We start from the raw sequence: 20,738 nt of genomic DNA, 5'->3' as shown, positions 1-20,738 counted from the left end.
CCTGCTACTGTCACAGGAGGGGGCCCGAGAAATGGCAGGGCGACTGGGGATAGGTCAGGGGACAGCGGGCAAGGGGGGACGGGAAGGTCTGGGATATGCACAGGATTGGGGACATTTCATGCTGAGCTAAAAAGAGAAATATTTACCATGTATGAAGCACGAGTATTCCCCCCCCCCCCCCCCCCCCCGATAAATCACTATCTCTTCCTCTTCTCGCTTCCTTCTGCTGACATGAAAAAGGAACTGAGGGTGAGCAAGTGATCACAAGAGCTGAGTGGGAGATGGGCGCTGCAGACGGGCAGGGACAGACACCAGAGATGGCACATCTGTGGGGAGCCGTGCTCTTGTGTCTTTACATGCCAGGTAAGGTGATCCCCCCCCCCCCCTGCCAAATCAGTGACCCCCACCACATCATCTGCCCACTGCACTGTCCATTTATGCCATACAAGACACTCCACATGCACATCTCCCCTAAGTCTCTCTGTACCAGGCTGAGATGTTTCTGGTTACCCCACATGCCCATCTCCACTCCGTCTCTCTGTGCCAGGCTGAGATGTATCTGGTTACCCCACATGCCCATCTCCCCTCCGTCTCTCTGTGCCAGGCTGAGATGTATCTGGTTACCACACATGCCCATCTCCCCTCCGTCTCTCTGTGCCAGGCTGAGATGTTTCCGGTTACCACACATGCCCATCTCCCCTCCGTCTCTCTGTGCCAGGCTGAGATGTATCTGGTTACCTCACATGCCCATCTCCACTCCGTCTCTCTGTGCCAGGCTGAGATGTATCTGGTTACCTCACATGCCCATCTCCACTCCGTCTCTCTGTGCCAGGCTGAGATGTATCTGGTTACCTCACATGCCCATCTCCACTTCGTCTCTCTGTGCCAGGCTGAGATGTATCTGGTTACCCCACATGCCCATCAGCCCTCAGTCTCTCTGTGTGCCAGGCTGAGATGTTTCTGGTTACCCCACATGCCCATCTCCACTCCGTCTCTCTGTGCCAGGCTGAGATGTATCTGGTTACCCCACATGCCCATCTCCACTCCGTCTCTCTGTGCCAGGCTGAGATGTATCTGGTTACCCCACATGCCCATCAGCCCTCAGTCTCTCTGTGCCCGGCTGAGATGTTTATGGTTACCCCACATGCCCTTCTCCACTCCATCTCTCTGTGCCAGGCTGAGATGTTTCTGGTTACCCCACATGCCCATCTCCACTTCGTCTCTCTGTGCCAGGCTGAGATGTATCTGGTTACCCCACATGCCCATCTCCCCTCTGTCTCTCTGTGCCAGGCGGAGATGTTTCTGGTTACCCCACATGCCCATCTCCACTCCGTCTCTCTGTGCCAGGCTGAAATTTATCTGGTTACCCCACATGCCCATCTCCACTCTGTCTCTCTGTGCCAGGCCGAGATGTATCTGGTTACCCCACATGCCCATCTCCACTCCGTCTCTCTGTGCCAGGCTGAGATGTATCTGGTTACCCCACATGCCCATCTCCCCTCCGTCTCTCTGTGCCAGGCTGAGATGTATCTGGTTACCACACATGCCCATCTCCCCTCCGTCTCTCTGTGCCAGGCTGAGATGTTTCCGGTTACCACACATGCCCATCTCCCCTCCGTCTCTCTGTGCCAGGCTGAGATGTATCTGGTTACCTCACATGCCCATCTCCACTCCGTCTCTCTGTGCCAGGCTGAGATGTATCTGGTTACCTCACATGCCCATCTCCACTCCGTCTCTCTGTGCCAGGCTGAGATGTATCTGGTTACCTCACATGCCCATCTCCACTTCGTCTCTCTGTGCCAGGCTGAGATGTATCTGGTTACCCCACATGCCCATCAGCCCTCAGTCTCTCTGTGTGCCAGGCTGAGATGTTTCTGGTTACCCCACATGCCCATCTCCACTCCGTCTCTCTGTGCCAGGCTGAGATGTATCTGGTTACCCCACATGCCCATCTCCACTCCGTCTCTCTGTGCCAGGCTGAGATGTATCTGGTTACCCCACATGCCCATCAGCCCTCAGTCTCTCTGTGCCCGGCTGAGATGTTTATGGTTACCCCACATGCCCTTCTCCACTCCATCTCTCTGTGCCAGGCTGAGATGTTTCTGGTTACCCCACATGCCCATCTCCACTTCGTCTCTCTGTGCCAGGCTGAGATGTATCTGGTTACCCCACATGCCCATCTCCCCTCTGTCTCTCTGTGCCAGGCGGAGATGTTTCTGGTTACCCCACATGCCCATCTCCACTCCGTCTCTCTGTGCCAGGCTGAAATTTATCTGGTTACCCCACATGCCCATCTCCCCTCTGTCTCTCTGTGCCAGGCTGAGATGTTTCTGGTTACCCCACATGCCCATCTCCACTCTGTCTCTGTGCCAGGCTGAGATGTATCTGGTTACCCCACATGCCCATCTCCCCTCAGTCTCTCTGTGCCAGGCTGAGATGTATCTGGTTACCCCACATGCCCATCTCCACTCCGTCTCTCTGTGCCAGGCTGAGATGTAGCTGGTTACCCCACATGCCCATCTCCACTCCATCTCTCTGTGCCAGGCTGAGATGTATCTGGTTACCCCACATGCCCATCTCCCCTCCATCTCTCTGTGTCAATTAAGATATATCTGTTACCCCCACATGCCCATATTCACTCTATCACTTCTAGTGTGCCAGTCCTCCACTGCCCACTGCTAGTGCGCCAATCCCACCTTTCCACTGCTAGTTCTCCAATCCCCGCCTCCCCACTGCTAATGTGCCAATCCCCGCCTCCCCACTGCTGGTGTGCCAATCCCACCTCCCCACTGCTAGTGCTTCAATCCCACCTACCCACTGCTAGTGCTTCAATCCCACCTCCCCACTGCTAGTGCTCCAATCCCGCCTTCCCACTGCTAGTTCTCCAATCCCCGCCTCCCCACTGCTGGTGTGCCAATCCCCTCCTCTCCACTGCTAGTGCTCCAATCCCCACCTCCCCACTGCTAGGTCTCCAATCCCTGCCTCCCCACTGCTAGTGCTCCAATCCCACCTCCCCACTGCTAGTGCGCCAATCCGCACCTCCCCAGTGCTAGTGCGCCAATCCCACCTCCCCACTGCTAGTGCTCCAATCCCACCTCCCCACTGCTAGTGCTCCAATCCCACCTACCCACTGCTAGTGCTTCAATCTCACCTCCCCACTGCTTGTGCTCCAATCCCGCCTTCCCACTGCTAGTTCTCCAATCTCCGCCTCCCCACTGCTGGTGTGCCAATCCTCGCCTCCCCACTGCTAGTGCTCCAATCCCACCTCCCCACTGCTAATGTGCCAATCCCCACATCCCCACTGCTAGTGCTCCAATCCCCACCTCCCCACTACTAGGGCTCCAATCCCACCTCCCCACTGCTAGTGCTCCAATCCCACCTCCCCACTGCTAGTGCTCCAATCCCACCGCCCCACTGCTAGTGCTCCAATCCCACCTCCCCACTGCTGGTGTGCCAATCCCCTCCTCTCCACTGCTAGTGCTCCAATCCCACCTCCCCACTGCTAGTGCGCCAATCCGCACCTCCCCACTGCTAGTGCTCCAATCCCACCTCCCCACTGCTAGTGCTCCAATCCAACCTCCCCACTGCTAGTGTGCCAATTCCCGCCTCCCCACTGCTAGTGTGCCAATCCATGCCTCCCCACTGCTAGTGCTCCAATCCTCGCCTCCCCACTGCTAGTGCTCCAATCCCATCTCCCCACTGCTAGTGTGCCAATCCCCACCTCCCCACTGCTGGTGTGCCAATCCCCTCCTCCCCACTGCTAGTGCTCCAATCCCACCTCCCCACTGCTAGGGCTCCAATCCCAGCCTCCCCACTGCTAGTGCTCCAATCCCACCTCCCCACTGCTAGTGCTACAATCCCCGTCTGCCCACTGCTAGTGCTCCAATCCCACCTCCCCACTGCTAGTGTGCCAATCACACCTCCCCACTGCTAGTGCTCCAATCCCCGCCTCCCCACTGCTAGTGCTCCAATCCCACCTCCCCACTGCTAATGTGCCAATCCCCACCTCCCCACTGATAGGGCTCCAATCCCACTTTCCCACTGCTAGTGTGCCCATCCACGCCTCCCCACTGCTAGTGCTCCAATCTTGCCTCCCCACTGCTAGTGCTCCAATCCCACCTTCCCACTGCTAGGGCTCCAATCCCACCTCCTCACTGCTTGTGCTCCAATCCCTTCCTCCGCACTACTAGGGCTCCAATCCCCGCCTCCCCACTGCTAGTGCTCCAATCCCTGCCTCCCCACTGCTAGTGCTCCAATCCCACCTCCCCACTGCTAGTGCTCCAATCCCACCTCCCCACTGCTAGTGCTTCAATCCCACCTCCCCACTGCTAGTGCTCCAATCCCGCCTTCCCACTGCTAGTTCTCCAATCCCCACCTCCCCACTGCTAGTGCTCCAATCCCCGCCTCCCCACTGCTAGTGCTCCAATCCCCGCCTCCCCACTGCTAGTTCTCCAATCCCTGCTTCCCCACTGCTAGTGCTCCAATCCCACCTCCTCACTGCTAGTGCTCCAATCCCACCTCCCCAATGCTAGTGCTCCAATCCCTGCCTCCCCACTGCTAGTGCTCCAATCCCCGCCTCCCCTCTGCTAGTGCTCCAATCCCCGCCTCCCCACTGCTAGTTTTCCAATCCCACCTACCCACTACTAGGCCTCCAATCCCGCCTTCCCACTGCTAGTTCTCCAATCCCCGCCTCCCCAATGCTAGTGTGACAATCCCTGCCTCCCCACTGCTGGTGTGCCAATCCTCGCCTCCCCACTGCTAGTGCTCCAATCCCACCTCCCCACTGCTAGTGCTCCAATCCCACCTCCCCACTGCTAGTGCTCCAATCCCCGCCTGCCCACTGCTAGTGCTCCAATCCCACCTCCGCACTGCTAGTGCTCCAATCCCACCTCCCCAATGCTAGTTCTCCAATCCCACCTCCCCACCGCTAGTGCTCCAATACCACATCCTCACTACTAGTGCTCCAATCCCCGCCTCGTCACTGCAAGGGCTCCAATCCCCACCTCCCCACTACCAGGGCTCCAATCCCCACCTCCCCACTACCAGGGCTCCAATCCCCACCTCCCCACTGCTAGTGCTCCAAAACCCGCCTCCCCACTGCTAGTGCTCCAAAACCCGCCTCCCCACTGCTAGTGCTCCAATCCGCACCTCCCCACTACTAGTGCTCCAATCCCCGCCTGCCCACTGCTAGTGCTCCAATCCCACCCCCCCCCCCCACACTGCTAGTGTGCCAATCTCACCTCCCCACTGCTAGTGCTCCAATCCCTGCCTCCCCACTGTTAGTGCTCCAATCCCTGCCTCCCCACTGCTAGTGCTCCAATCCCATCTCCCCACTGCTAGTGCTCCAATCCCCGCCTCCCCACTGCTAGTGCTCCGATCCCCGCCTCCCCACTGCTAGTGCTCCAATACCCGCCTCCACCCTGCTAGTGCTCCAATCACACCTCCCCACTGCTAGTGCTCCAATCCCCGCCTGCCCACTGCTAGTGCTCCAATCCCACCTCCGCACTGCTAGTGCTCCAATCCCACCTCCCCACTGCTAGTTCTCCAATCCCACCTACCACTACTAGGGCTCCAATCTTGCCTGCCCACTGCTAGGGCTCCAATTTACCTCCCCACTGCTAATGTGCCAATCCCCTCCTCCCCACTGCTAGGGCTCCAATCCCACCTTCCCTCTGCTAATGTGCCAATCCCACCTCCCACTGCTAGTGCTCCAATCCCACCTCCCCACTGCTACTGTGCCAATCCCACCTCCCACTGCTAGTGCTCCAATCCCCGCCTCCACACTGCTAATGCTCCATTCCCACATTCCCTCTGCTAATGTGCCAATCCCACCTCCCACTGCTACTGCTCCAATCCCACCTCCCCACTGCTAGTGTGCCAATCCCACCTCGCACTGCTAGTGCTCCAATCCCCGCCTCCACACTGCTAATGCTCCATTCTCACCTCCCCACTGCTAGGGCTCCAATCCCACCTCCCCCCTGCTAGTGCTCCAAACCCCGCCTCCCCATTGCTAGTGCTCCAATCCCACCTCCCCACTGCTAGTGCTCCAATCCCATCTCCCCACTGCTAGTACTCCAATCCCCGCCTGCCCACTGCTAATGTGCCAATCCCCACCTCCCCACTGCTAGTGCTCCAATCCCACCTCCCCACTGCTAGTTCTCCAATCCCAGCCTCCCCACTGCTAGTGCTCCAATCCCACCTACCACTACTAGGGCTCCAATCTTGCCTGCCCACTGCTAGGGCTCCAATTTACCTCCCCACTGCTAATGTGCCAATCCCCACCTCCCCACTGCTAATGTGCCAATCCCCACCTCCCCACTGCTAGGGCTCCAATCCCACCTCCCCACTGCTAATGTGCCAATCCCACCTCCCACTGCTAGTGCTCCAATCCCACCTTCCCACTGCTAGTGTGCCAATCCCACCTCCCACTGCTAGTGCTCCAATCCCCGCCTCCCCACTGCTAATGCTCCAATCCCACCTCCCCACTGTCAGGGCTCCATTCCCACCTCCCCACTGCTAGGGCTCCAATCCCCACCTCCCCACTGCTAGTGCTCCAAACCCCACCTTCCCATTGCTAGTGCTCCAATCCCATCTCCCCACTGCTAGTGCTCCAATCCCTGCCTCCCCACTGCTAGTGCTCCAATCCCTGCCTCCCCACTGCTAGTGCTCCAATCCCACCTCCCTGCTAGTGCTCCAATCCCACCTCTCCACTGCTAGTGCTCCAATCCCACCTCCCCACTGCTAGTGCTCCAATCCCCGCCTCCCCATTGCTAGTGCTCCAATCCCATCTCCCCACTGCTAGTGCTCCAATCCCTGCCTCCCCACTGCTAGTGCTCCAATCCCTGCCTCCCCACTGCTAGTGCTCCAATCCCACCTCCCTACTGCTAGTGCTCCAATCCCACCTCTCCACTGCTAGTGCTCCAATCTCACCTCCCCACTGCTAGTGCTCCAATCCCCACCTCCCGACTGCTAGTGCTCCAATCCCACCTCCCCACTGCTAGTGCTCCAATCCCCGCCTCCCCACTGCTAGTTCTCCAATCCCACCTCCCCACTGCTAGTGCTCCAATCCCACCTCCCCACTGCTAGTGCTCCAATCCCTGCCTCCCCACTGCTAGTGCTCCAATCCCCACCTCCCCACTGCTAGGGCTCCAAACCCCACCTCCCCATTGCTAGTGCTCCAATCCCATCTCCCCACTGCTAGTGCTCAAATTCCTGCCTCCCCACTGCTAGTGCTCCAATCCCTGCCTCCCCACTGCTAGTGCTCCAATCCCTGCCTCCCCACTGCTAGTGCTCCAATCCCACCTCCCTACTGCTAGTGCTCCAATCCCACCTCTCCACTGCTAGTGCTCCAATCTCACCTCCCCACTGCTAGTGCTCCAATCCCCACCTCCCGACTGCTAGTGCTCCAATCCCACCTCCCCACTGCTAGTGCTCCAATCCCCGCCTCCCCACTGCTAGTTCTCCAATCCCACCTCCCCACTGCTAGTGCTCCAATCCCATCTCCCCACTGCTAGTGCTCCAATCCCATCTCCCCACTGCTAGTGCTCCAATCCCATCTCCCCACTGCTAGTGCTCCAATCCCACCTCCCCACTGCTAGTGCTCCAATCCCTGCCTCCCCACTGCTAGTGCTCCAATCCCCACCTCCCCTCTGCTAGGGCTCCAAACCCCACCTCCCCATTGCTAGTGCTCCAATCCCATCTCCCCACTGCTAGTGCTCAAATTCCTGCCTCCCCACTGCTAGTGCTCCAATCCCACCTCCCCACTGTCAGGGCTCTAATACCCGCCTGTCCCACTGCTAGTGTGACAATCCCCGCCTCCCCACTGCTGGTGTGCCAATCCTCGCCTCCCCACTGCTAGCGCTCCAATCCCACCTCCCCACTGCTAGTGCTCCAATCCCACCTCCCCACTGCTAGTGCTCCAATCCCCGCCTGCCCACTGCTAGTGCTCCAATCCCACCTCCGCACTGCTAGTGCTCCAATCCCACCTCCCCAATGCTAGTTCTCCAATCCCACCTCCCCACCGCTAGTGCTCCAATACCACATCCTCACTACTAGTGCTCCAATCCCCGCCTCGTCACTGCAAGGGCTCCAATCCCCACCTCCCCACTACCAGGGCTCCAATCCCCACCTCCCCACTGCTAGTGCTCCAAAACCCGCCTCCCCACTGCTAGTGCTCCAAAACCCGCCTCCCCACTGCTAGTGCTCCAAAACCCGCCTCCCCACTGCTAGTGCTCCAATCCGCAACTCCCCACTGCTAGTGCTCCAATCCCCGCCTGCCCACTGCTAGTGCTCCAATCCCACCCCCCCCCCCACACTGCTAGTGTGCCAATCTCACCTCCCCACTGCTAGTGCTCCAATCCCTGCCTCCCCACTGTTAGTGCTCCAATCCCTGCCTCCCCACTGCTAGTGCTCCAATCCCATCTCCCCACTGCTAGTGCTCCAATCCCCGCCTTCCCACTGCTAGTGCTCCAATCCCCGCCTCCCCACTGCTAGTGCTCCAATACCCGCCTCCACCCTGCTAGTGCTCCAATCACACCTCCCCACTGCTAGTGCTCCAATCCCCGCCTGCCCACTGCTAGTGCTCCAATCCCACCTCCGCACTGCTAGTGCTCCAATCCCACCTCCCCACTGCTAGTTCTCCAATCCCACCTCCCCACTGCTAGTGCTCCAATCCCACCTCCCCACTGCTAGTGCTCCAATCCCTGCCTCCCCACTGCTAGTGCTCCAATCCCCACCTCCCCACTGCTAGGGCTCCAAACCCCACCTCCCCATTGCTAGTGCTCCAATCCCATCTCCCCACTGCTAGTGCTCAAATTCCTGCCTCCCCACTGCTAGTGCTCCAATCCCTGCCTCCCCACTGCTAGTGCTCCAATCCCTGCCTCCCCACTGCTAGTGCTCCAATCCCACCTCCCTACTGCTAGTGCTCCAATCCCACCTCTCCACTGCTAGTGCTCCAATCTCACCTCCCCACTGCTAGTGCTCCAATCCCCACCTCCCGACTGCTAGTGCTCCAATCCCACCTCCCCACTGCTAGTGCTCCAATCCCCGCCTCCCCACTGCTAGTTCTCCAATCCCACCTCCCCACTGCTAGTGCTCCAATCCCATCTCCCCACTGCTAGTGCTCCAATCCCATCTCCCCACTGCTAGTGCTCCAATCCCACCTCCCCACTGCTAGTGCTCCAATCCCTGCCTCCCCACTGCTAGTGCTCCAATCCCCACCTCCCCTCTGCTAGGGCTCCAAACCCCACCTCCCCATTGCTAGTGCTCCAATCCCATCTCCCCACTGCTAGTGCTCAAATTCCTGCCTCCCCACTGCTAGTGCTCCAATCCCACCTCCCCACTGTCAGGGCTCTAATACCCGCCTGTCCCACTGCTAGTGTGACAATCCCCGCCTCCCCACTGCTGGTGTGCCAATCCTCGCCTCCCCACTGCTAGCGCTCCAATCCCACCTCCCCACTGCTAGTGCTCCAATCCCACCTCCCCACTGCTAGTGCTCCAATCCCCGCCTGCCCACTGCTAGTGCTCCAATCCCACCTCCGCACTGCTAGTGCTCCAATCCCACCTCCCCAATGCTAGTTCTCCAATCCCACCTCCCCACCGCTAGTGCTCCAATACCACATCCTCACTACTAGTGCTCCAATCCCCGCCTCGTCACTGCAAGGGCTCCAATCCCCACCTCCCCACTACCAGGGCTCCAATCCCCACCTCCCCACTGCTAGTGCTCCAAAACCCGCCTCCCCACTGCTAGTGCTCCAAAACCCGCCTCCCCACTGCTAGTGCTCCAAAACCCGCCTCCCCACTGCTAGTGCTCCAATCCGCAACTCCCCACTGCTAGTGCTCCAATCCCCGCCTGCCCACTGCTAGTGCTCCAATCCCACCCCCCCCCCACACTGCTAGTGTGCCAATCTCACCTCCCCACTGCTAGTGCTCCAATCCCTGCCTCCCCACTGTTAGTGCTCCAATCCCTGCCTCCCCACTGCTAGTGCTCCAATCCCATCTCCCCACTGCTAGTGCTCCAATTCCTGCCTTCCCACTGCTAGTGCTCCAATCCCCGCCTCCCCACTGCTAGTGCTCCAATACCCGCCTCCACCCTGCTAGTGCTCCAATCACACCTCCCCACTGCTAGTGCTCCAATCCCCGCCTGCCCACTGCTAGTGCTCCAATCCCACCTCCGCACTGCTAGTGCTCCAATCCCACCTCCCCACTGCTAGTTCTCCAATCCCACCTACCACTACTAGGGCTCCAATCTTGCCTGCCCACTGCTAGGGCTCCAATTTACCTCCCCACTGCTAATGTGCCAATCCCCTCCTCCCCACTGCTAGGGCTCCAATCCCACCTTCCCTCTGCTAATGTGCCAATCCCACCTCCCACTGCTAGTGCTCCAATCCCACCTCCCCACTGCTACTGTGCCAATCCCACCTCCCACTGCTAGTGCTCCAATCCCCGCCTCCACACTGCTAATGCTCCATTCCCACATTCCCTCTGCTAATGTGCCAATCCCACCTCCCACTGCTACTGCTCCAATCCCACCTCCCCACTGCTAGTGTGCCAATCCCACCTCGCACTGCTAGTGCTCCAATCCCCGCCTCCACACTGCTAATGCTCCATTCTCACCTCCCCACTGCTAGGGCTCCAATCCCACCTCCGCACTGCTAGTGCTCCAATCCCACCTCCCCCCTGCTAGTGCTCCAAACCCCGCCTCCCCATTGCTAGTGCTCCAATCCCACCTCCCCACTGCTAGTGCTCCAATCCCATCTCCCCACTGCTAGTACTCCAATCCCCGCCTGCCCACTGCTAATGTGCCAATCCCCACCTCCCCACTGCTAGTGCTCCAATCCCACCTCCCCACTGCTAGTTCTCCAATCCCAGCCTCCCCACTGCTAGTGCTCCAATCCCACCTACCACTACTAGGGCTCCAATCTTGCCTGCCCACTGCTAGGGCTCCAATTTACCTCCCCACTGCTAATGTGCCAATCCCCACCTCCCCACTGCTAGGGCTCCAATCCCACCTCCCCACTGCTAATGTGCCAATCCCACCTCCCACTGCTAGTGCTCCAATCCCACCTCCCCACTGCTAGTGTGCCAATCCCACCTCCCACTGCTAGTGCTCCAATCCCCGCCTCCCCACTGCTAATGCTCCAATCCCACCTCCCCACTGTCAGGGCTCCATTCCCACCTCCCCACTGCTAGGGCTCCAATCCCCACCTCCCCACTGCTAGTGCTCCAAACCCCACCTCCCCATTGCTAGTGCTCCAATCCCATCTCCCCACTGCTAGTGCTCCAATCCCTGCCTCCCCACTGTTAGTGCTCCAATCCCTGCCTCCCCACTGCTAGTGCTCCAATCCCACCTCCCTACTGCTAGTGCTCCAATCCCACCTCTCCACTGCTAGTGCTCCAATCCCACCTCCCCACTGCTAGTGCTCCAATCCCCGCCTCCCCATTGCTAGTGCTCCAATCCCATCTCCCCACTGCTAGTGCTCCAATCCCTGCATCCCCACTGCTAGTGCTCCAATCCCTGCCTCCCCACTGCTAGTGCTCCAATCCCACCTCCCTACTGCTAGTGCTCCAATCCCACCTCTCCACTGCTAGTGCTCCAATCTCACCTCCCCACTGCTAGTGCTCCAATCCCCACCTCCCGACTGCTAGTGCTCCAATCCCACCTCCCCACTGCTAGTGCTCCAATCCCCGCCTCCCCACTGCTAGTTCTCCAATCCCACCTCCCCACTGCTAGTGCTCCAATCCCACCTCCCCACTGCTAGTGCTCCAATCCCTGCCTCCCCACTGCTAGTGCTCCAATCCCCACCTCCCCACTGCTAGGGCTCCAAACCCCACCTCCCCATTGCTAGTGCTCCAATCCCATCTCCCCACTGCTAGTGCTCAAATTCCTGCCTCCCCACTGCTAGTGCTCCAATCCCTGCCTCCCCACTGCTAGTGCTCCAATCCCTGCCTCCCCACTGCTAGTGCTCCAATCCCACCTCCCTACTGCTAGTGCTCCAATCCCACCTCTCCACTGCTAGTGCTCCAATCTCACCTCCCCACTGCTAGTGCTCCAATCCCCACCTCCCGACTGCTAGTGCTCCAATCCCACCTCCCCACTGCTAGTGCTCCAATCCCCGCCTCCCCACTGCTAGTTCTCCAATCCCACCTCCCCACTGCTAGTGCTCCAATCCCATCTCCCCACTGCTAGTGCTCCAATCCCATCTCCCCACTGCTAGTGCTCCAATCCCACCTCCCCACTGCTAGTGCTCCAATCCCTGCCTCCCCACTGCTAGTGCTCCAATCCCCACCTCCCCACTGCTAGGGCTCCAAACCCCACCTCCCCATTGCTAGTGCTCCAATCCCATCTCCCCACTGCTAGTGCTCAAATTCCTGCCTCCCCACTGCTAGTGCTCCAATCCCTGCCTCCCCACTGCTAGTGCTCCAATCCCTGCCTCCCCACTGCTAGTGCTCCAATCCCACCTCCCTACTGCTAGTGCTCCAATCCCACCTCTCCACTGCTAGTGCTCCAATCTCACCTCCCCACTGCTAGTGCTCCAATCCCCACCTCCCGACTGCTAGTGCTCCAATCCCACCTCCCCACTGCTAGTGCTCCAATCCCCGCCTCCCCACTGCTAGTTCTCCAATCCCACCTCCCCACTGCTAGTGCTCCAATCCCATCTCCCCACTGCTAGTGCTCCAATCCCATCTCCCCACTGCTAGTGCTCCAATCCCACCTCCCCACTGCTAGTGCTCCAATCCCTGCCTCCCCACTGCTAGTGCTCCAATCCCCACCTCCCCACTGCTAGGGCTCCAAACCCCACCTCCCCATTGCTAGTGCTCCAATCCCATCTCCCCACTGCTAGTGCTCAAATTCCTGCCTCCCCACTGCTAGTGCTCCAATCCCACCTCCCCACTGTCAGGGCTCCAATACCCGCCTGTCCACTGCTAGTGCCCCAATACCCGCCTTCCCCATTTGGTAGTTTGTTAATCCCCGCCTCCCCACTGATTACTATGCCCTTTATTGGTGCTTAGGCACTGCCTGTGGTCGGGTTATTGCATCTGGCGATAGGCAGCAGCCTGACCCTGGTGTACAGAAATTAGTCCCGTGATCTCTTCCGCCAAGTAACTTTCCTCTTATGTTTGTATTACAGTGTGCATTGGTTACTATGTGATCCCAGACCCTGTGTCTACACAAAGCATCACAACTCCACCATGTATTCAATGTCCTAAAAAGACTACGACACATCACACCACTGTGCATACAACCCACACGACTACACCACAAACAACCCAACATACTAATCACACAACTACCCCACATACAACCCAACATACGAACCACACAACTACTCACACAACCCAACATACTAACCACACAACGACACCGCACACAACCCAACATACTAACCACACTACTCCACACACAACCCAACATACTAACCACACTACTCAACACACAACCCAACATACTAACCACACAACTACAATGCACACAACCCAACATACTAACCACACAACTACTCCACACACCACCCAACATACTAACCAAACAACCACACCACATACAACTCAACATACAAACCACACGACTCAGCACCATACCACAAATCCTCACACAACACAACACCCCACCCCAGCACCCACATCCAATGAGTATATTGTTAATGGCACATCGGGCATCTGCCTGAGGATAAGGGCGGCCTTCAAGATAAAGATCAATGGAACAAAAAAGATGGATGAGGTGAGTTACCCCGAGAGATGTCCCCAACCAGTCACATTGCTGGGGCCAGTCAGGGGTACAGGAATATAAGATAAGGCACCCAGGGTATGTAATCTACCCTGAGATCCTCCACAAATATCACACCTCACTCTGTCACTACACCCTGAGACCACCCAAGGACAACGCACCCCATACAGTCCAACAACCCAGACAGCACCCATGGACAACACACCTCATATAGTCACTCTACCCAGACAGCACCCATGGACAACACACCTCATACAACACACCTCATACAGTCACTCTTCCCAGAGAGCACCCATGGACAACACACCTCATACAACACACCTCATACAGTCACTCTACCCAGAGAGCACCCATGGACAACACACCTCATACAGACCGACAACCCAGACAGCACCCATGGACAACACACCTCATATAGTCACTCTACCCAGACAGCACCCATGGACAACACACCTCATACAGTCACTCTTCCCAGAGAGCACCCATGGACAACACACCTCATACAGTCACTCTTCCCAGAGAGCACCCATGGACAACACACCTCATACAGTCACTCTACCCAGAGAGCACCCATATACAACACACCTCATACAGTCACTCTACCCAGAGAGCACCCATGGACAACACACCTCATATAGTCACTCTACCCAGACAGCACCCATGGACAACACACCTCATACAGTCACTCTTCCCAGAGAGCACCCATGGACAACACACCTAATACAGTCACTGTACCCAGAGAGCACCCATATACAACACACCTCATACAGTCACTCTACCCAGAGAGCACCCATGGACAACACACCTCATACAGTCACTCTTCCCAGAGAGCACCCATGGACAACACACCTCATACAGTCACTCTTCCCAGAGAGCACCCATGGACAACACACCTCATGCAGTCACTCTACCCAGACAGCATCCATGGACAACACACCTCATGCAGTCACTCTACCCAGACAGCACCCATGGACAACACACCTCAAACAGTCACTCTTCCCAGACAGCACCCATGGACAATACACCTACAGTCACTCTTCCCAGACTGCACCCATGGACAATACACTTCCTATTATCACTCTACCCAGAGAGCACCCATGGACAACACACCTCCTATTGTCACTTTAACCAGACAGCACCCACGGACAACGCACCTCCTATAGTCACTCTGCCCAGACTGCACCCATGGACAACACACCACCTACTTTTACTCTACTCAGAGAGCACCCATGGACAACACACCTCCTACTGTCACTCTACTTAGAGAGCACCAATGGACAACACACCTCAAACAGTCACTCTTCCCAGAGAGCACCCATGGACAATACACCTACAGTCACTCTGCCCAGACTGCACCCATGGACAATACACTTCCTATTATCACTCTACCCAGAGAGCACCCATGGACAACACACCTCCTATTGTCACTTTAACCAGACAGCACCCACGGACAACGCACCTCCTATAGTCACTCTGCCCAGACTGCACCCATGGGCAACACACCTGCTAATGTCACTCTGCCCAGAGAGCACCAATGAACAACACACCGCCTATTGTTACTCTTCCCAGACAGCACCCATGTGTGTGATATCTGATCCGATCCGATGCGCGGTCCCGTGCGCATCGGACCGGATCAGGGAGGTCGGACGGTCAGTACATACGATCATGTCCGACCTCCCTGTATGCATATGCCTGCCCACCTGACAGGCATATGCATACAGACACCGGGGGGGCAGTGGGGCGGGCAGCGGGTCCCTGAGCGCCGGGGAGTGCTGACCTGGCCGGGCGGTGATGTTCATATATATCAGCAGCGCTGCGGGAGTCGGGAGGGGACGTGGTGCCGGGTGCGGCGAGTGCTGCTGGCTGACCTGGCCGGGCATGTGATAACAAATAGCAGCAGCGGGGACAGGACGCGCAGTGGCGGCTATTAGATTTTTAAAATACCTGTCAAATGACCAGCCGTTCTCTGATTGGCTGAGAGCTCTCTCCCGGGGAGCTCCCAGGCGGCTCACAGGAGAATTGGGTCCGACTTGTCTTAAGGACAAGTCAGCCTAATGTATGGGGGCATTTACACAGCTCTACATCCAATGCTATTATTGGAACATCTGCGGATGTTTACTTAGTGGAGCACCCCTTTTGCTAACAAAGGCTGGCCGTGAGTGCGGATATATATATATATATATATATATATATATACACACACACACACATATATTAGCCACCACACCCACTTTTTGAATGGGCCACTCCCACTTTTTCGGGAGTGCGTGCATTAGGATAAGGGGTTGGAAATCTCCAGGATTCAATGAAGTGGCAACCCTAGCCAGCGCCCATAGGCTTCTATTGGGGCCCCCTGTCTTAAGTGCCCCGGACAACCCCAAGGCTTAATCTGTCTCTGTTCATGACCCCACTTACCACTGTGCCACTCTGCCCACTGATGCTTGTACGCTACCATGCTGCCACTCACTTCTCGCTGTGTTCATTCTGTGCCTCAGATTGTGATCCCGGCGCCACCCAGCACAAAGGCCTCTGGGAACTGCACCAGCCAGCAAGCCCAGCTGACGCTCACCTATCCTAGGGGACAACTCAGCCTCACCTTCAGACAGGTACTGCCGCAGGAGTTTGGGTGTTGTATCCCTACCTCGCCCCTCGGGGCACACTGATTCCCCTGTTATACCCTTTCCCGGGTCCAGCCTTGGTCACTGAATGCCGCAGGCTGTGCCCAGGATACTGACAATCTGGGTCACCCATACAGCCCGGTAGCTCCTGTGTTACAGCCCGGTAGCTCCCCAGGAATTTTAAAGGGGGCCCATGTACACCGAAACCTGAATGGGGACAAGCCGGCAATAACTCGGATCTGAAGGGCGGTGTAATAGGGGTATAACAGTCTTTAGGAATATCCATGCACATATGGAAACCATAGGTGCTAATAAAGTTATCTCTGCTTAATACAGGCTATCATGAAAACCTTGCCTGTTAGTGTGCCGTGAGGGCCATGGTCGGGAAGGGGTTGGAAGCTCAGTCACGGGGGGGGGGGGGGGGGGGGAGATATAATGGTGGTTAAGAAGCCATCATCAGTGGGCGTGATGAATTGGGGGAATGCGAGTGTCTAGCCGTCTGACCAGGGCCGGATTATAAAGGGGGCACAGGGGGTCAGTACCCCTGGGCCCCCCTCTATCTAGGGGCCCCCTGTGGTTGGCATGTATTTACCCCACTGTGCATGGGAGTGGGCTAGTGCTGCAGCTTCACCTATCTGCCAATGTGACAATGATTAATGGTGCTGAGCATCGGGAACCAAGGTACACTGACTGTACAAGTGTGCAGTGCATTACTGGGAGTTGACGAAGTCCCATGAGACTTTGCACAAGAGGTCAGAGGCTGAGAGGCTTGTTCTGAGCTCTGATTGGTGGAGTTCATTACATGCTTCTCAGGCCCATGGAGGGCAGCAGCGGCCTTGTCATGGGAGGGTTTTTACCTACAGAGGGACAAACACAGGCATATATATATATGTGTGTGTTTATATCCCCCCCTGCAGTTGACCATTGACCAAGTTTATATTGCTTTTACTCTGTGTTTTAACAGTGTAATATTCTCCCGTGCAGTTTTCGGCCAGTAATGACAAGTAGGAGGGGGCCCCCCTTTCTAAAGTGCCCAGGGCCCCCCGAAGACTTAATCTGTCTCTGCGTCTGACCGGTTGGGTGATTGCTTTTAGGAAGGCAGCGCATGTTTTCTGAAATACTGACTATACTTTTCCTCAATTGGCAGAATGAGACGGACAAGAACTTCTACCTGGGGGCCGTGAATATAACAGTGGACATGGGTAATACACCAGATGTGCTAACCACCTATCATACAATGACAGCAGCCTGTGTACACTGGCATTACTAATTATCCCCTCAGTAACCACCCTATACCACCTGTATTACTGCTGGGTCTCATCCTATTCTGTATGATCAGTAATGTATCCTGTTATACTGACCTGTCTGTAGCAATCTGCCAATGGATCCGATATGTAATGCCGGCGGTCGGAATCCCGACACTGGAATCCCGACCGCCGAAATCCCGACATGGGGGGGACGTGGAGCGCCCCCCCTTGCGGGCTTGCTGCGCTCGCCACGCAGCAGGCCCGGTGCCTCGCTACGCTCGGCACGCTATTTTATTCTCCCTCTATGGGTGTCGTGGACACCCACGGAGGGAGAAAGTTTCGGGATTTCGGCGGTCGAGATTCCAGTGTCGGGATTCCGACCGCCGGGATCCCGACCGCCGGCAAATTGACTGCATCCCCTGCCAACCCCTCTGCCTGTGCACAGTGCTGTTACTGTGTGCATTACTCCTGTGTGTGCACAGTGCTGTTACTCTGTGCATTACTCCTGTGTGTGCACAGTGCTGTTACTCTGTGCATTACTCCTGTGTGTGTACAGTGCTGTTACTGTGTGCATTACTCCTGTGTGTGCACAGTGCTGTTACTCTGTGCATTATTCCTGTGTGTGCACAGTGCTTACTGTGTGCATTACTCCTGTGTGTGCACAGTGCTGTTACTCTGTGCATTACTCCTATGTGTGCACAGTGCTGTTACTCTGTGCGTTACTCCTGTGTGTGCACAGTGCTGTAACTATGTGCGTTACTCCCGTGTGTGCACAGTGCTGTTACTTTGTGTCTTACTCCCGTATATGCACAGTGTTGTTACTCTGTGCATTACTCCTGTGTGTGCACAGTGCTGTTACTCTGTGCGTTACTCCTGTGTGTGCACCGTGCTGTTACTCTGTGCGTTACTCCCGTATATGCACAGTGCTGTTACTCTGTGCGTTACTCCCGTATATGCACAGTGGTGTTACTCTGTGCGTTACTCCTGTGTGTGCACCGTGCTGTTACTCTGTGCGTTACTCCCGTATATGCACAGTGCTGTTACTCTGTGCGTTACTCCCGTATATGCACAGTGCTGTTACTCTGTGCGTTACTCCCGTATATGCACAGTGCTGTTACTCTGTGCATTACTCCTGCTGTTATTGTGTATTACTCCCCCCCCCCCCCTTCCAGGCAGCAGCACACACCTACAGCACATGCTGTAGGTAGGTGTGTGCTGCTACTGCTGCTGAGGGGGACAATAACACTTGACTTTAACATGTTTATTACTCCCTTAAATATTTTTGGGGCATGGCCTAATCGCGGGAGACGGTCATGCCTCCCGTGATTAGGCCACGTCCCCTACATTTTCCCGGGGCCCGGCATACCTCTCGGCTGCCCTGCTCCCGTGTTTGCTCAGTACTATTACTATGTGACTTTCCTCTGTGTTCTGTCCCATTCAGCAGGTTCTGAGCACTTTAGTAATGTGAATCTGAGAGATATGGTCACCCCCCTCGGACGCTCTTTCTCCTGTGAAGAGGTGGCCTTAGAGGTGACGCCCAAAGTGCAGTTTGTGTCTCTGGACATCAGGGCTCAGGCCTTTACCCTTGACGGAGGAAACTATGGTAAAGGTGAGATCTCTCGTTGTAACCACCCTTGGTACATAGTGCTAGTATATGTCACCTATGCCGGGGAGCCACAGCAATGACTGGATACAGAGTCATAAACACACCGACAACAGATGGCATAAATAGTGGTCCTCTGCTCTCTATATGGGGGCACCAGGAATATATAGCTGACACATCGCTGTGCAGGGACAATTCCCATAGGCTAGGACAGTATAAAGGCCTGCAACTCGCCCCGCCACACCCCTAAAGGCTCCGTTATAAAACCAAGGACGGCCACTGACCCCTTTTCCTCTTTCGCTGACCCCTGAAGGGAGCGCAAGGGGAAAAGATCTAAATTTAGGGATGGCCACCAATGATTCCTAATCCTCGATGGTGTATGGTTGATGCTGAACATCGATGGGGAGACCCAGATGGTTTCCCATCATCAATGGCCTATCACAACCCAATGTTTTTGAGGTTTTTGAAAGAAGGTGTTGGCACACAGAGAATAACTCCACCCCTTTCACCCATGAAACCCTTCCCCCAGACTCTGATTGGTTAGTCAGTGGAAGAACATAGATGATCATCTGATGTCTAAACCATCGATGTACGAACATGTAACCTCTGGCAACAAGCAGGGAAACCCCTAACAATGTACCCCCTGGCATGTAAATCCTGGCAATGAGCAGGGTAACCCCTGGCAACGACCATGTAGGTAAAAACAATAATCATATTGCCAGGGGCGCCTCTGGATAGGATTATTATATAGATACTAGGGTGGAGCTACGACACCATCGGCATGGCAGCGGACCCATGGGGGCGGGTACAAGCCATCCACTGGAGCTCCTACCAAGAGGCCAGGAAATCTCCGTACTCCGACAGGGATCCTGCCCCTCACCAACAACACTTAGTGGCCACAGAACACTGCTCTGCCTGCCCCGGTTACCCATAGAGGGAGGCTTGGTTCCAAAGAATCTCTAGGATGATTTGTCAGCTACATGGGGCAGAGGCGGACGTGTGTGGTACCATGGGGTCTCTGTATTACCAGCCTGTAACTATACCCAAACCTATCCTGTCATTATCCTGCCCTTCTCTTTACAGAGCTCAAGTGCAGCGATGGTCCTCCTAACATGACCGTGCCCATCGTCATCGGAGTTATCCTTCTGGTGCTGGTCTTGGTGGTGGTTCTTGCTTATGTTATTGCCCGTAACCGGAGTCATAGAGGCTACCAAACGCTGTGATAATGACACATGGGACATAAATCTGCTGAATAAACTGAATAAAACACATGTGCCTCCTCAGTGTGGTCTGTGCCTCCTCGGCAAGGTCTGTGCCTCCTCAGTGTGGTCTGTGCCTCCTCAGTGTGGTCTGTGCCTCCTCAGTGTGGTCTGTGCTTCCTCAGTGTGGTCTGTGCCTCCTCAGCGAGGTCCGTGCCTCCTCAGCCTGATCTGTGCCTCCTCAGTGTGGTCTGTGCCTCCTCAGTGTGGTCTGTGCCTCATCAGCGAGGTCCGTGCCTCCTCAGCCTGATCTGTGCCTCTCAGCAAGGTCTGTGCCTCCTCAGC

General features: G+C 56.3%; 1 protein-coding gene across 2 annotated transcripts; it reads left to right on the top strand.

Annotated features, from left to right (window-relative positions):
- Positions 1–214: 214 nt before the first annotated feature.
- Positions 215–20,465, top strand: CD68 (CD68 molecule). 2 transcript variants are annotated; one of them, XM_083185858.1, is made up of 6 exons: positions 215–363; positions 13,131–13,720; positions 16,222–16,332; positions 17,492–17,546; positions 19,036–19,200; positions 20,278–20,465. In XM_083185858.1, the coding sequence occupies exons 1-6, from the start codon at positions 282–284 to the stop codon at positions 20,415–20,417; spliced, it is 1,143 nt and encodes a 380-aa protein (XP_083041984.1). In that variant the 5' UTR covers positions 215–281; the 3' UTR covers positions 20,418–20,465. The 2 variants fall into 2 exon arrangements, with proteins under 2 accessions (XP_083041984.1, XP_083041983.1); XM_083185857.1 differs by having other exon boundaries at positions 19,033–19,200.
- Positions 20,466–20,738: the final 273 nt, after the last annotated feature.

Source organism: Crinia signifera, chromosome 4 (genome assembly GCF_055691185.1).
Source record: "Crinia signifera chromosome 4, ASM5569118v1, whole genome shotgun sequence".
NCBI lineage: Eukaryota > Metazoa > Chordata > Amphibia > Anura > Myobatrachidae > Crinia > Crinia signifera.
Note: the sequence above shows the minus strand (reverse complement) of the source record. Positions and strands in the feature narration are given on the sequence as shown.